Source organism: Somniosus microcephalus, chromosome 4 (genome assembly GCF_052327205.1).
Source record: "Somniosus microcephalus isolate GS21.2 chromosome 4, FLI_Smic_1.0, whole genome shotgun sequence".
In the NCBI taxonomy this organism is placed as follows: Eukaryota; Metazoa; Chordata; class Chondrichthyes; order Squaliformes; family Somniosidae; genus Somniosus; species Somniosus microcephalus.
The window spans coordinates 326,675,277-326,691,410 of record NC_140990.1 but is presented as its reverse complement, the minus strand read 5'-3'; the positions used below and the strand labels follow the sequence as shown (position 1 = coordinate 326,691,410).

Genomic DNA, 16,134 nt, shown 5'->3' with positions numbered 1-16,134 from the left:
GGGGCATAGATAGGGTAGATAGAAAGGAACGTTTCCCCTTAGTAGAGGGGTCAGTAACCAGGGGGCATAGTTTGAAGGTAAGGGGCAGGAGGTTTAGAGGGGATTTGAGGAAAAACTTTTTCACCCAGAGGGTGGTTGTAATCTGGAACTCACTGCCTGAAAGGGTGGTAGAGGCAGGAACCCTCACAACATTTAAGAAGCATTTAGATGAGCACTTGAAATGCCAGAGCATACAAGGCTACGGACCAAGTGCTGGAAAATGGGATTAGAATAGACAGGGCTTGATGGCCGGCGCGGACACGATGGGCCGAAGGGCCTCTTTCTGTGCTGTATAACTTTATGAGTATATGACTTGCCGATGGGCCTGTTTCGACAGTATCTGTGGCACATTAAGATCAGTGTATTCAAATTTACAGCTGTCCAGCAAATTGCCCCATCAAGCACTGAGGTGACTATTTGAATACACTCATTTAACTGGCTAAGAAACTGCTCCAACAGATAATAGTAACCCAATCTCAACTATCTGAAGGATGCATATTTAAGCAACATGAGAAATGTTTTCATTTTCAGACTTACCTTTAGAGAATTTACTTAATATTTGGAAACATTGCCAAAAAATTCAGACTGCTTTAATAATACATTTTACAATAATTCATAGATTAACACAAAGAAAGAACAACTAACGCTAAGAGGCTTTCCTTTTAGTCATTTGTTCCTGCTGATTTCTGCATAGTGCAGACAATGTTCACCTCTAGACTTATCTTGCAGCACCCTAGGCTCCCTCTCAGAATTGGGCTGATCGTCTTTATTCGTCGCTGTCAACCTGCTCCGCTTCCCTTTGCCTCAAAGTGAAGGGGTGGGAGCTCCCTCTGGGAACTTGCCTGACCTATATCGCCTTCCGGTCCTGCAACGCCTTGATTGTAATCCTTGTTTTCAAATCCCTCCATGGCCTCGCCCCTCCCTACCTCTGTAACCTCCTCCAGTTCTACAACCCCCGAGATTTCTGCGCTCCTTCAATGCTCGCCTCTTGCGCTTCCCCGATTTTCTTCATCCCGCCATTGGCAGCCGTGCCTTCAGCTGCCCAGCCATTAAGTTCTGGAATTGCATCCATAAACCTCTCCGCCTCTCTACCTCTGTCTCCTGCTTTAAGTCGCTCCTTAAAGCCTACCTTTTTGACCAAGCTTTTGGACAACTATCCTAATACACCCCTATGTGGCTCAATTGCAAATTTTGTTTAATAACGTTCCTGTGAAGCACCTCGGGACGTTTTATTACATTACAGGCGCTATATCAATGCAAGTTGTTGTTGTTGGCCAGTAATATTAGTAAATTCATATTTCGTCAACTCCACAGACAGGGTGACTCATGAGAAGGCATTAATCAGAGCCAAAGTGGTCTCCTGGACTACTTTTGATCACCTAAGGGGGTTGGAGAGTAATTTTCCAGATTTTTTCCCTCCCCTAAATTTGCCTGGTATTTTTTAATCTAGTCTTTCGCCCCTCCCAGGAGATAACATGGTTTTGGGTGGGGTGGGGAATGTATACATTGTGATACGCAAGGCATCGCAGTTGTGTAGGACAGGCTGGATGGACCAGAGAACCTATACCTGTCCGCCATTGTTCGCATGAGTTGCATGATCCCACTTTGGCCTTCTCTAATTCAGCACCAGATGTGGAAAGGTAACCCCACAAAGGGTCATCGCTTCAAATTCACATTTAAAAAAATAAGCTGCAAATAAGGGAAAGATGAAACAAAAACCAGAGGATGATGGAAGTACACAGCAGATCCATCAGCATTTGATGAGAGGAAAGACAGATTAAACCTTTTGTTGCACTCGCTCATGTATATCTTTGAAGGAGTGCTCCAAGCAAATGATCTTTCAATATGAAGGGAACACTCATGCTAACTAATGAACAAAATGCAAAATACAGTCACAATGCTTAAAACCTGGAACGGAAATGGAAAACGCTGGTGATTCTCAGCCGGGGAGATATCGTCCATCAAGAAAACACAAAGTCGCTTGCAATGCTCCCTCTAAAATTTTATTGCTGTGAGCAGCCATTTTATTTAATTTTTTGCGCATCCACGCACACGCAGTATTTAATAGCTTCATCAATGACCGTACCTCCATCATATGGTCAGAATTGGGGATGTTCGCTGATGACTGCACAGTGTTCAGCGTCATTCGTAACTTCTCAGATAATGAAGCAGTCCATGCCCGCATGCAGCAAGACCTGGATGACGTTCAGGCTTGGGCTGATAAGTGGCAGGTAACATTCACGCCACAGAAGTGCCAGGCAATGATTATTTCCAACAAGCAAAAGTCTAACCACCACCTCTTGACATTCAATGGCATTACCATCACCGAATCCCCCATCATCAACATCCTGGGGGTCACCATTGACCAGAAACTTAATTGGACCAGCCACATAAATACTATGGCAACAAGAGCAGGTCAGAGGCTGGGTATTCTGTGGCGAGTGTCTCACCCCCTGACTCCCCAAAGCCTTTCCACCATCTACAAGGCACAAGTCAGGAGTGTGATGGAATACTCTCCACTTGCCTGGATGAGGACAGCTCCAACAGCACTCAAGAAGGTCAACACCATCCAGGACAAAGCAGCCCGCTTGATTGGCACCCCATCCACCACCTTCAACATTCACTCCCTCTACCACCAGCATACCATGGCTGCAGTGTGTACCATCTACAAGATGCATTGCAGCAACTCGCCAAGGCTTCTTCGGCAGCATCTCCCAAACTCGCAACCTCTACCACCTAGAAGGACAAGGGCAGCAGGCGCATGGGGACACCATCACCTCCAAGTTCCCCTCCAAGTCACACACCATCCTGACTTGGAAGTATATTGCTGTTCCTTCATCGTCAGTGGGTCAAAATCCTGGAACTCCCTCCCTAACAGCACTGTGGGAGTACCTTCACCACACGAACTGCAGCGGTTCAAGAAGGTGGCTCACCACCACCTCCTCAAGGGCAACTAGGGATGGGCAATAAATGCTGGCCTTGCCAGTGACGCCCACATCCCAGGAACGAATAAAAAAAAGCTTGTGAGCAGCCTGCACAGTACCTTCCAGATTGCTGCGCGCCTGCTCACAGCTTAGAGGGAACATTGGTCGTTTGACAATTCGTGCTCAAAACCCTTCCTCACAACTCCTGTAATGTCTGCTTCAAAGTAGAAAAAATTTGGGTTTTTCTTTTACCAGTTTCATCTGCGCAGTGTAAACAAGCTTAAAAATTGATATTTTCCACTTGCTAAGTCCGCCATTAACAGCCCTTAACATCCTCTTATGACCAAATGGTGATATCAGGCTGCCCGCTACTGGATGATCTCTATTGGGAACTCCAATGCCAGAATTGGAGATTTAATTAAAAGATTACATTTTAGCGTGTGATTAAACAGAAAGGGAACTTCTGTGTCTAAATGTCCGTCTTGTACTCTGCGGAGCTGCGTAGAGTCACGGTATTTGTTTATCACTGCATGCAGCTTCCTGTCATCGACAAAGGTGGTGTACAATCTCTCTGATGCCGCTAACGGCTGCTGTCATCATTCAGTCATCATTCGCTTTAAGACGTGTTTTTGCTTTGAGCATGATTTATAAAAACAATTTAGTGCCAGGGACCCCGGTTATTGCCACAATATCCCACGTATTAAGGCTCAGGTTGTTTGAACCTTGGAGTTACGCTTTAAATTCTCTCCTTTACCCGTCAATGGATTGCCTGGCAAAGAATCGACTGTAAAAGATAGCAGCTCCTAAAATAAAGCCGCACTCTGAATACACCAGCTATGCATTTCTAATTGGTAGTCAGTCAAACAAATAATTAGAGTCATTTGATAAACAGTTCGATGCTGTGATGGGGGGGACTGTAAAGTCTTTCTGTCTGAAAGCGCTTGGAAAAGCTGACTGATCTTTCGTCTGGTCTTCCCCTTGAGAACCATGGCTGCTACTGTTGCACATGCTCGGCTTTTTTAACGGCCCGGATTTTGCGGTCAGCGGCAAAGGCACGGCGCTCGCCGTTCATCACGCCTACAGCTGCCCACAGCCTTTTCGTGGGCTTTTGAGTGGCAATTAATGGTTCCTCGAAATCATTTCAGTACGGTGCCCTCCAAAGGGGATTTGTGGTGTGTGTGAGCAGGATAAGCAACAGCGCGTCTCTTCAACCAATCAGATTGAAGAATGCTCACTGAGACAGGCTGTGTGTAAACCAGGAAGTATGAATTAGACTATTTAATTCACTGTAAAATCATGTACAGAATGCAAAATAAAGGGAAGCAAATCAAGATGGGATGAAGAGAGAGAGATAAAAGAGACAGAAAGAAAAAGTTAAAAAAAAAGTTACTTTTTAAATCTCCAACATTAATTAAAAATTCTGAACGAATGAGACCCCACACTTGTAAAATTACATTTTCAGGGTCAGAGAGGTTGTTTGGCAGTAATTAAGACTTACTGTTAAAAATTGACTTACTCCTGAATGCACCAGCCCTGATACAAAAGCAAGATACTGCGAATGCTGGAAATCTGAAATAAAAACAGAAAATGATGGAAACACTCAGCAGGTCAGGCAACGTCTGTGGAGGGAGAAACAGAGTTAACGTTTCAGGTCAGTGACAGATCTGATGAAAGTCACCGACCTGAAACGTTAACTCTCTGTTTCTCTCTCCACAGATGCTGCCCGACCTGCTGAGCATTTCCAGCATTTTCTGTTTTCATCGCACTAGCCATAACTTGTTCTGGCGCGTTTAGTGGGTAACTCGTGGGTAAGCACCGCAACTTCATGCGCTTCATAAGCTTTAATGCTAAATCTATCAGCGAGGTAATGATGTAACGCAGCTTCTGCAGGAGCAGAGCAAATCGGACAACATCTTCCGTATTTCCACGTTTAACTGCACGGGTGCGAACTCCGGAAGATGCTGTCCAATTTACTCCGTTAAAACGGTGAGCGCTGATAGCCTCACCGTTGATCCGATCGCAATATCCGGGTCAGTATCTTTATTTCCTTCTGGTCTTGCATTTTGTTGTTTGACAGCTGTATGAATGCAATTCTTTTCTTTCTTTGCTTTACTTGGATTGCATAACATGACCCTTTTTTGCATATGCAAGGGGCCTAACTCCTGATAAGGTTGCCTGAAAATCGTCCGATGCCAATATGGCAATGGACGTATTTCAGCCGCCCTTGGTGCGCAGTGCATAGCTCTGAGAAATTGGTCATTTTTGCCCCATTTCCTTCCCTCCCCCCGGCCCCCCTCCCCCCTCTCCCTCCCCCCTCCTCCCCCTCCCCCCCTCCACCCCTCCCGCCCTCCACCTCACCCCCCCCCATGGCAAATTTCCACCCTCAGTCTTTGTCTCTTCCCTTTGTGGTTCTTTACACCAGAATGACAAGGCACTATCACGTCTGTCATAAATACTGGAAATGCGCAAGAGGTCCATCAGCATCTTTAAAGAGCAAAGACAATTTAATCTATTCGACTATTTCAATGCTCTCTTGGTCGACCTCCCATTCTTCACCCTCCATCAACTTGAGCTCCTTCAAAACTCTGCTGCCCGTATCCCAACTTGCATCGAGTCCAGTTCACCCATCATTACCCCTGTGCTCGCTGACCTACATTTGTTCCCGGTCTACCAATGCCACAGATTTAAAATTCTCATCCTTGTTTTCAATTCCCTCCATGGCCTCTCTCCTCCCTATCTCAGTAACCATCCCCAGCCCTACAACCCTCTGAGATGTCTGTGCTCCACTAATTCTGGCCTATTGTGCACCCTGACATCCTTCGTCCCATCATAAGCAGCCGCGCCTTCTGCTGTATGAGGCCTAAGCGCCGGAATTCCCTCCCTAAATCTCTTCACCTCTCTCCTCCTTTAAACCTACCTCTTTGAACAAGCTTTTGGTCACCTATCCTAATACCTCCTTTGGTTCGGTGTCACTTTCTGTCTGATTACGCTCCTCTGAAGCACCTTGGGATATTTTACGATGTTAAAAGTGCTATATAAATGCAAGTTGTTGCTGTTGTTAAGGTTTTAATGAAGATCCTACATCAGAATTAAGGATTCTGCTTGGGTGTGGATACTTCTTCAGGATTGAGTTCTGATAGAGGATCCATCCTTGAGGCATCAGCCTGTCTTTTCCTTTTACAGATGCTGATAAAACTGCTTCCACTATTTTCTGGTTTATGTTTCAGGTTTCCAGCATTTCATAGAATCATACCGCACAGCAAAAGACCATTCGGCCCTTCATGCTGTTGGGTAGTGCTATCCAATTAGTCCCACTCCCCTGCTCTTTCCCCATAGCCCTGCAAATATATAAACAATTCCCTTTTGAATGTTACTATTGAATCTGCTTCCACCACCCTTTCAGGTAGTGCGGTCTAGATCGTAGCAACTCACTGCGTAAAAGAAATTCTCATCTCCTCCCCCCTCCCCCTCACTCGGCTTTTTTGAAGTTTATTTTTTAATTTCAATGTCTGCCATACAGCTCCTTTTCAACTCTTTTAGTTCCATGAAATTACCTTGAATTCAAGACTTTGATTTTCCCAGTTTCAATTTCCTACATTTTACTTTAATTTCATAAAGTTATTCTAATTTGGACTTAATCTGCCAATGTGCCATCAAATTGTTGGCTTGTTTCTGTATTCGCCTCTCAGTCTGGGACCGTGAGTGTGGTGTCTCGCTATATATAGTTTAGATTCAACGTTTCTGCAATCTGATATTTCAAATTACATCGTGCGCTTTGTTCCTTAAAGCTATGTCATTTTTCACACTGAGTTGTCTATTGAGATTATCTGTGCCCACCACGCCATCCAAAATCACAGAAAGAATGATTCTTCCCAACAGGTTTCAGGCAGTTGCCTTCATTGTCGCAGTCTAAAAATGTTGCTTCCCTCTTGGGCAATGACTCTGGATCATGCTTATCCTGGAGTCCTGCAGTTCCTTTCTATCCCTCATAACCCTGTCACCTTCGTATATGGCTGTGCCCCAGGGGCTGTTCGTACTTTTTTGACTTGCTCATCTTCATTTCTACGTACCTTGTTTCTTACATCTGTGTCTTTTGACATTCACCTATCTTGGTCCTTACTTTAATCTGTTCCTTGTCCCATACTCATTTCTGAATACTGATTTTATGTATCGTCACATTCCTTTGAATACTACTACCCTCCAACTTTCTTCCATTGTTTTGTCCCAGACACTGAGGTTTAGCTCTTTGGGCACCAGTTGGCCTCTAGTAACTCATCCAAAAGGCAATTCTCATGCATGAACCTAGATAGTAAGCGTTAGCAGGCCTTTCAGCCTTCAGAGAATCATAGCCAGATCCTGTCCTCATCTGATAACCACAGCCATAACACACGCCCAACACACATGCCAACACAACACAAACAACGTGCCAACATAACATACACCAACATAACCACGCCAACACAACACGCCACACACGCAGAATATCCGAACACACTACACATCACCATAACACAACACAACACAGTAACGCAACGCCACGCAATATAGTTTCAAGATAAGGGGCAGGAGATTTAGAGGGGATTTGAGAAAAAACTTTTTCACCCAGAGGGTGTTTGCAATCTGGAACTCACTGCCTGAAAGGGTGGTAGAAGCAGTAACCCTCACAACATTCAAGAAGCATTTAGATGAGCACTTGAAACACCATAGCATACAAGGCTACGGAACAAGTGCTGGAAAATGGGATTAGAATAGACAGGGCTTGATGGCTGGCGTGGACACGATGGGCTGAAGGGCCTCTTTCTGTGCTGTATAACTCTATGAGGGAGAAATTGGGTATGTAGCGCCACCTATTAGCGCCTAAAGAGGGCAGTCAGTGGCTGTAGCGCCACTGGCCGCGCCTCCCGCGATATTCAGCAGGGGCGTTAATGGTGGCGTTACTCTGTTGCGCTGCGCCGCCACCGATGACATCATCGGTGTGCGCAACGCCCCATTAGCGCCCCGATCGCGATATTTGGTAGCGAACGCCGCTGTAGCGCCGTTCGCTACCCGCGCCCGGTTCACGGGGCCTTGCTGTGCCGGCAGTGGCGCAAGTTAAGGTGGAGGTGCGGGGTGGCCGCCTTTTTCGGCGGCCGCCTGCCAGCACCTCCGTCCCCAGCCTCCTGACCCCACCACCCCCCCGCGGCATTGCCGGCTGTTTCCCGAGAGCCCGGCACTTCTCCTTGGTGCCGGGCTCTTTTGCCGGCACTCGCGATCGGGGATCGTGCTGTTGCAGGCCCCTCCCCCTTAACAATGGGAGGAAGGCCTGCAGTACCGCAGCGTGCCGTGCCGCAGCGTGTGGCGCTGCGGCACGTTGCGCTGCGATATTCAGTTTCAGCGCCCTAAGAGGGACGCGGAGCGCCTCGAGCCTCACCCCGTCTCCCTCTAGGGGCGCTGAAACTGAATTTCTGACGTTCGTTAATGCTCCGAACGCTGCGCAAAAATCAGCGCCCAGGCGAAATTGGCGCCACTTTGGCACCTCAACCCAATTTCTAGGCCCATGACTCTACACCAACTCAACACAATGCAATGCAACACAAAACACTCGCAGAATGCACAAAAACACAACACAACATACACAGAACACACATGTGCACAACACGCACAGAACACACACACGCAACACACAACACCTGCATACAACACACACGCACAGCACATGCAGGACGCACACGCGGAATGCACGCCCAAAACGCACCCACACCCACTCCAGCACAGCGATCAGGAGCAGGCGCCCTGTCTGCTTTTCCTCCCCCTTAACCCAGATTGGCTGATTCTATCACCCCTTGCTGCAACCCTGACTGAGGTTAGCTGACCCAGTACAGGCTGGGATCAGGCCATCTGGGCCTGCACCACTCACTTCCACACCCGATGGCTTATTTGCCAACTGACCAAACAGGCGGGACAGCACATAGATGTAAACACGGTGATATTTGTTAGATATCCAAGTGCCGTTAAACAGCATCTGATCCACGCAACAGAAATGAATGAACTTTTTATTGTTTCAGGGAGCCTTCAGATCAGATACAGGCTTGACAATGACCGAGATCCTGACATCTTTAGTCTCGACAACGGAAACTTAGCAGACGGACATCTCCACAGTGTCAAAATCGACCGGGAAGGACCAAGGGTCCACGTTGAGGTAACAAGTCGTAAAATAAAATCATCTAATTTTTGCCAAGGGAGCTTTCATTATTGGGAGCTGTGGTTAGAAGCCTTCGTAAAAAAAGCGCGGTCTGCTTGGATCGACCAGCAGTAAATTCAATTGTAGATATCGAGAGGGTGCCCATGTGAAGCATCTTACTTTAATAATAAGTATAAATCACTGCAATTTTATTACTTATAATTTAGTTAAAGGTAATGGCCCAGAAATTCGGGTCTCCACGGGTGAGTACGCACGAGGTACTCGCCCGTAGGCCCAATGGAAGTGCTGGTTTCCTGCATGCACTGCGCATGCGCAGGAAACCGGCACTTCCGTTCCTCTGAACGAAGGGGTTCAGAGTTCAAACACGTGCGCGGGAGAGGCTGCGCGTGCGCATCGAACTTAGGTTTTTTTTTTACAGGTTTTCCCGGGAGGGTAAGTCTCCAGAATTTACACATTTAAAAAGCAGGCGTAAGGCCTGCTTTTTACAAGGTAAGTGGTGAATTAATTAAAATTAAAACATTTTTTCCACAGGTTTATTATTTTTAAATACTTTAAAGCAAGGTAAGTTTATTTTTAGCCCCATTAGAAAATAAAATTATTTTTTTCAAAAATTTAAATTATTGTTTAAAATAGTTATTTCATGTAATTTATAGTTTATTTAAAAAATGTGATTAAAAAAAAATTATTTGAAGATTTAGTGATGTTTTGGGGCCATAGTATTTATAAGTTTTGACAACTCTTCCTGTCAATCTTATGAATGGAGCATTCCCTGCTCCGATTGGCTCCCCATGGCCCACGTGATCCCAGGGGCCGCATCGAACTAACTGCGCCCCTGGGATATGCAAGCACTGCGCGCCGGCAGTTGGAGGAGGCCCAGGATCAGAATCCCACGCGGGCCCACAACTCAACGGCCGGCGCGCTAGGTCGGGGGCTTGCACCTGTGGGAAGCCCCCGACCCGAATTTCTGGGCCAATAAACTATGGATGCTACATGTGCATTAATTTTGGTATCTGGCAAATATCATCAACTAAAATCTGATCAACACTTCCTAATCAAGAAAAATAATAAGGAGAGCATGTAGATTATTGTTCCTGTTTCTGTAATGATGAGCCAACGCACCATGGCTAAACAAGACACTAAGAGGATGTGATATGGTGGGTGACGTAAGAAAACTACTAGGCACTTGGTCTAAGCATTAAACAAAACTTTAATCAACTGTTTTACAACATGGCGGGCTAGTTGTGTCCTTCACTAGTTCCTGTTAAGAATGTCCTGCGCAAGCTGGGCCCGTGCCCGAGTATTTATACTCTCCCTGGACAGCGCCACCCGCAGGCCGCTCAGTCGATTCATGTCAGTGGGCACTTTCGTTAATGTAATAGGCCCCGAATTTGCCAGGAAAATAACGGCAAGTTGAATGCGCTCGCCGTTAATAGTGTGTAAAATAAACCCAGCAATTTGTGGCAAGGAAGAGGTGCGCCATGACTTGTGAATCGCTACAAACTGCTGGACGATTTGCGCCACTCTGCCGCTAGCCTTGCAACATGGGATCTTGCCGTTAAACTCTCCATGAGTGTCAAGAAATTGCTGGATTTATGCCATAAATACAAATGAATCTCGCTGCCGACCTTTGGGGCTGATACTTCATATCATAATGACTGTTATTGATGTGATTTATGGTCGTGTCATGAAACTCAAAACTTGGAAGGGAACAGTTGACACTGTGGGGTCTCATTCCTGCAGGTAGTATATTGTTCCTAGAGGTTTTATAAATGTTTAATTTATTTTCTTACTTTTCCTTTCTGTCTCTCTTTTTTTTCTCTCTCTTAATCCAATCTTTTCTTTCCCTCTCTTTATTTCTCTTTCTGTATCTAATTTGACTCTAATTCACTCGATTTCCTTCTCAGTCTTTCACTCTTTCTTTCTCTATCCTTAAATTTCATTGGCTGAGGAGATAGACTATTGGACCCGAGGTCCCAGACACCCCGTTGACCTCGCATTTCCAGCCATTTGAGGCGCAAAAATATGACCTGAAGGGTGAGGAAAAAAATCTAATTCATGGCGGTCGCCAGGAGATGCCCCCGCTCCAGCAATTTCTCAGCCAATATGAACTGGAGCTAAATGTACGAGATAAATATTTCATAGAAGCTTAGAATAATACAGTACAGAAGGAGGCCATTTGGCCCATCGTGCCTGTGTCAGCTCTTGGAGAGAGCTCTCCAATTAATCCCACTCCCCTGCTTTTTCCCCATAGACCTGTAAATTTTGTCCCTTCAAGCATTTATCCAATTCCCTTTTAAAAGTTACTGTTGAATCTGCTTCCACCGCCCTTTCAGGCAGTGAATTCCAGATCACAACAACTCGCTGTGCAAAAAAATGTTTCCTCGTGTCGTCTCTGGTTCTTTATCACCTTTAAATCGGTGTCCTCTGGTTACCGACCCTTCTGCCACTAGAAACAGTTTCTCCTTATTTACTCTATCAAAATCCTTCTTGATTTTGAACAAGTCTATCAAACTTTAAGAACATAAGAAGTAGGAGCAGGAGTACGCCTTCAAGCCTGTCTGCCATTCAATAAGATCATGGCTGATCATCTACCTCACTATCCCCATATCCCTTGATTCCTTCAGTATCCAAAATCTATCGATCTCTGTCTTGAATATACTCAAGGACTGAGCCTCCACAGCCCTCTGGGGTAGAGAATTCCAAAGATTCACCACCCTCTGAGTGAAGAAATTTCTCCTCAGCTCAGTCCTAAATGGCCGACCCCTTATTCTGAGACTGTGACCCCTGGTTCTAGACTCCCCAGCCAGGGGAAACATCCTCCCTGCATCTACCCTGTCAAGCCCTTTAAGAATTTTTTATGTTTCAATGAGATCACCTCTCATTCTTCTAAACTCCAGGGAATATAAACCTAGTCTACTCAATCTCTCCTCACAGGACAATCCCTTCATCCCAGTAATTAGTTTAGTGAAACTTTGTTGTACTCCCTCTACGGCAAGTGTACCCTTCCTGAGGTAAGGAGACCAAAACTGTACATGGTATATTCACTGTAACTTTATTTGTTAATGGTCTGGACAGTTTAAAGTTGTGTACCTGGGAGAGATGATGAATATCTGTCTTTTGGATGAGACATTAAACCGAGGCCCCCTCTGCCCTCTCAGGATGTAAACATGAATCTGTCTTTTCTCTTGACAGTTGCTGATAGACCTGCTGTGCTTTTTGTATCCGATTTCCAACATTTGCCGTTTTTTGTTGTTGTTTTATTTCATTTTAAATGTATCCTGTTTTGGGCGACTGAGTGATGCAATAGGATACCCCACTGGCCTTTTATCTCTGTCTTCAACTCCAGTCCGGACAGATGAAATGAAAGCATCCTCTGCTACTTATAAGAGTCTGGGCAGCCTCGCTTCCGCTCTTGCATAAAAAGAAAATACTGCGGATGCTGGAAATCTGAAATAAAAACGGAAAATGCTGGAAATGCACAGCAGGTCAGGCAGCATCTGTGGAGAGAGATGTTTCAGGTCGATGGTCTTTTGTCAGAACTGGAAAAAGTTAGAGATGTAACAGTTTTTAAGCAAGTGCAGGGGCAGGGAAAGGGGGGCAGGGAGGAAAGAACAAAGGGGAAGGTCTGTGATAGGGTGGAAGGCAGGAGAGATTAAATGACAAAAGGAGATGGTAATGGGACAAGTAAAAAAACAAAAGATGGGTCTAGAGGAGCTGCAAATGGCAATAGCAGAATCGTCAACAGCAGAGACACTCCCAGCACCTGCTGTCCAACAAAATGGAAGCGGCGGTTATGATTTCAAATTGTGTAAGGGGTTTTCTCCAATACCAGTCCCCCGTTACACACACAGTTCTTGGGCGTCAGGATTTATAAGAACACAATACACACGGCACAGGGTTTTGGCTCAACCTTTGATTCATTTGTTTATTGAACACACACACAATTACCTCCTGTATAAATCCCTACGATTTATATCAGGCTAACAACCCCAAAATACAAACCCCTACGCAAGGGTCATTTGCATCGACACAATATGACACAGTTAAACCAGTCCGCGATTTGACTGTTACAAATAAAGTTACCCAGACTCGATCACAAAAACCCTTACTGTGACCTGACTGAAACTCACAAACTTACTCAGACTCAATCACAAAAGCCCCCTCTATGATTTGACTGAAACAAACAATCACCACTCCTGATCGGCTGTCTCCTGTTGATTGTAGGCCCGAATCTTTCTGCTCGCTGTTTTTCGGATGGCTTCCCACACCACTCTCTTCGAAGTGTGTCTTACTTTAAACCAAAACCAACTTGCAATCTTGAACCACATTTCCTGACCCCCTCCTGAGCATACGATGGCCGTTTCAAAAATGTGTGAATGTCTCTAGCACAGAACTCTTCATGGCTAATTGTCCCTCGTATTGTCCATTGATTAGCGACACCTTTCTGACAATGCAACCTTTCCAAGGTGACTGCATATGCTAGCTGTTGATTTCTGTTAGCATTCAAATTCAAATGGCCCGGCCCATTGTCTAGGCCTGCACCGATACTAGTTATTCTGGGGCCATGGTCTTCTTTAACAATATAACCCCTGAAGGTAAATGAATATGCGAATGTTCTTGTTCAGAAGCATTCGTATTTTAGACTGCCTGTGATCTTTGATATCCAGTCTCTTGATGGTTCGCCTGCTATGTTTGAATTAACCCTTTATTGCCCATCTCTTTTTGCGGGCTGTGCAGTCCAAGGATTTTATATTTCAAAGTCCAATTTTTACCGTTGGGGGAGGAGCGGACCCTACAACTCAATGGCCCTGAAATTAGGATTGGGTGCTTGCCGCGCGTGCAAGCCCCCGATCTGCACTCACCCTGCGCACCGACATCTGAAGCCCGGGCCTGCTTGCATTTCCTGTCACAGGCCCGGTTCAGATGTCAGCGCGATGTGCTTACCTGATCCAGCGGCGTAGTTAGTGCAATGTGCTGGCTGGGATCAGGTGAGCATTGTGCAGCCAATCAGGGGAGGGGAAACTTCATTCATGAGTTTGATAGTAAGAACTGTCAAACTCATGAAAAGTTTGGGCTGCCAAAACACTACTTAAACTTTAAATAAAATTTAAAAAAAACAAATAAGTTAAAAAAAATATTTTAAACAATTAATCAAATTTGAAAAAAATAATTTTTTTAAAAATAGGGTCTAAAACTAAACTTACCTTACTGTAAATTCTTTAAAAATAATAAACCTGTGGAAATTTTTTTTCTAAATTGTACTAAAAGACCACTTACCTGTAAAACTAAATACTTACGTCTGGTTTTTCCACGCGTAAAAACCAGAGGCCTTTACACTCGGGCAACTCTGGAAAAAAAACAGGAATTTCACTGCGCACATGCTGCATCACAAGTCGCAAGCATTCTGCCTCTTAACCCCTTGGGTCAGAGGACAGGAAATGCCGGTTTTCAGCGCATGCGCTGTGCATGCTGAAAACCGGCAATTCCTCCGGGCACACGCGTGAGTACCCCGTCCGTACTCACGCGTTGTGACAGGAATTACTGGGCCAATGTTGAGACTGGAAGGCTGTAAAGCGCCCAATCAAAAGATGAGGTGCTGTTCCTCGAGCTTCCGTTGAACTTCATTGGAACTTTGTATGGAGGCCAAGGACAGAAAGGGGTGACCCTTGTGTCATTTAATCACTCCTGCCTTTCCCCCCTATCACAGACCTACCCTTTTGCTCACATCCTCCTCCCCATCCACCCATCCACCCACTTTCCTGGCCTCTGTACTTGCTTAAAAACTGTTACATCTCTATAACTTTTTTCCAGTTCTGACGAGAGGTCATCGACCTGAAACGTTAACTCTGTTTCTCTCTCTCCACAGGTGCTGCCTGACTTGCTGAGTGTTTCCAGCATTTTCTGCTTTTATTATTGCTTCAGCCTTTTGTGGGGATGGGCTAAACTCCCTGTAATTGGCACTAAATTCTCAGTCTCACCCAGAGGGAGACCACAGGACAGCTGGTGTGGGAAAATGGATAATGCCACACTGATGCAAGCGGGGTTGCTCTTCTTAAGCATTATTGACATTGGAAGGCTGCACTGCAAAAGTACTTCATTGACTTTAAAGCGTCTTGGAATGTCCTGAATCCCTGAAAGGCGCTCTATAAATTGAAGTCTTTCCTTTCTTTATACAGCACAGGAGGAAGCCATTCGGCTCTCCAATTAGTCCCACACCCCTGCTCTTTCCCCATGACCCTGCAAACTTTTCCTTTTCAACTGGATATCAACAACAACTTGCATTTATATAGCGCCTTTAACATTGTAAAATGTCCCAAGACGTTTCACAGGAACGTCATCAAACAAAATTTGACACCGAGATGATAGCCAATCGTGTTTATCAAAACATTTTGTTTTCACTCTTTCCCTTCTAACTTTCTCCCCTCTTCTATCCCTTCACCCCACCTCCTCGCTGACTTGGGTGCAGGTGGATGGTAACAGCCACACACTGTATCTGTTCCAAGTGGCCATTGCTCCTTTGTGATCCTAGACAGTGAGCGTTGGCAGGTTATTAGAAATACAATTGTAGGCCATTAGTCATATGTCAATGGTGTCTGAAATAACACCAGCCTAGGGATTCCCGTAACATCACCATCCGTTATAAACAGTAATGCACACAAGGTAATTTTTATTCTTTTTTACATTTTTCTGAATGTTGTATTGATCAAGATAAAGGATATGGAACGATGTCACCATCAAACATTACCAGATCAGGTACAGCATGGCTGGATTCAGAATGCAGCTCACGGTGCTCTGACACAACACAACAAACCCCACTAGTAGGGAAATTTGCACACAGCAAGATCCCATAAACATCCATGAGATAAATGACCAGATAGTCTATTTTTTTTAGTGACGTTGGTTGAAGGATAAATATTGGCCAGGACATTGGGAGAACGCCCCTGCTTTTCTTCGAATACTGTCATGGGCTCTTTTACCTCCATTTGAAAG

General features: G+C 45.2%; 1 protein-coding gene across 1 annotated transcript in view; it reads left to right on the top strand.

Annotated features, from left to right (window-relative positions):
- The window catches only part of LOC147120678 (contactin-associated protein-like 5), a 1,541,569-nt gene that overhangs the window by 1,426,021 nt on the left and 99,414 nt on the right, over nucleotides 1-16,134 (top strand). Inside the window, exon 20 of the mRNA XM_085986862.1 lies at nucleotides 9,008-9,141. Coding sequence (XP_085842988.1) covers nucleotides 9,008-9,141 — 134 coding nt within the window. The remainder of the gene's footprint in view (nucleotides 1-9,007; nucleotides 9,142-16,134) is intronic.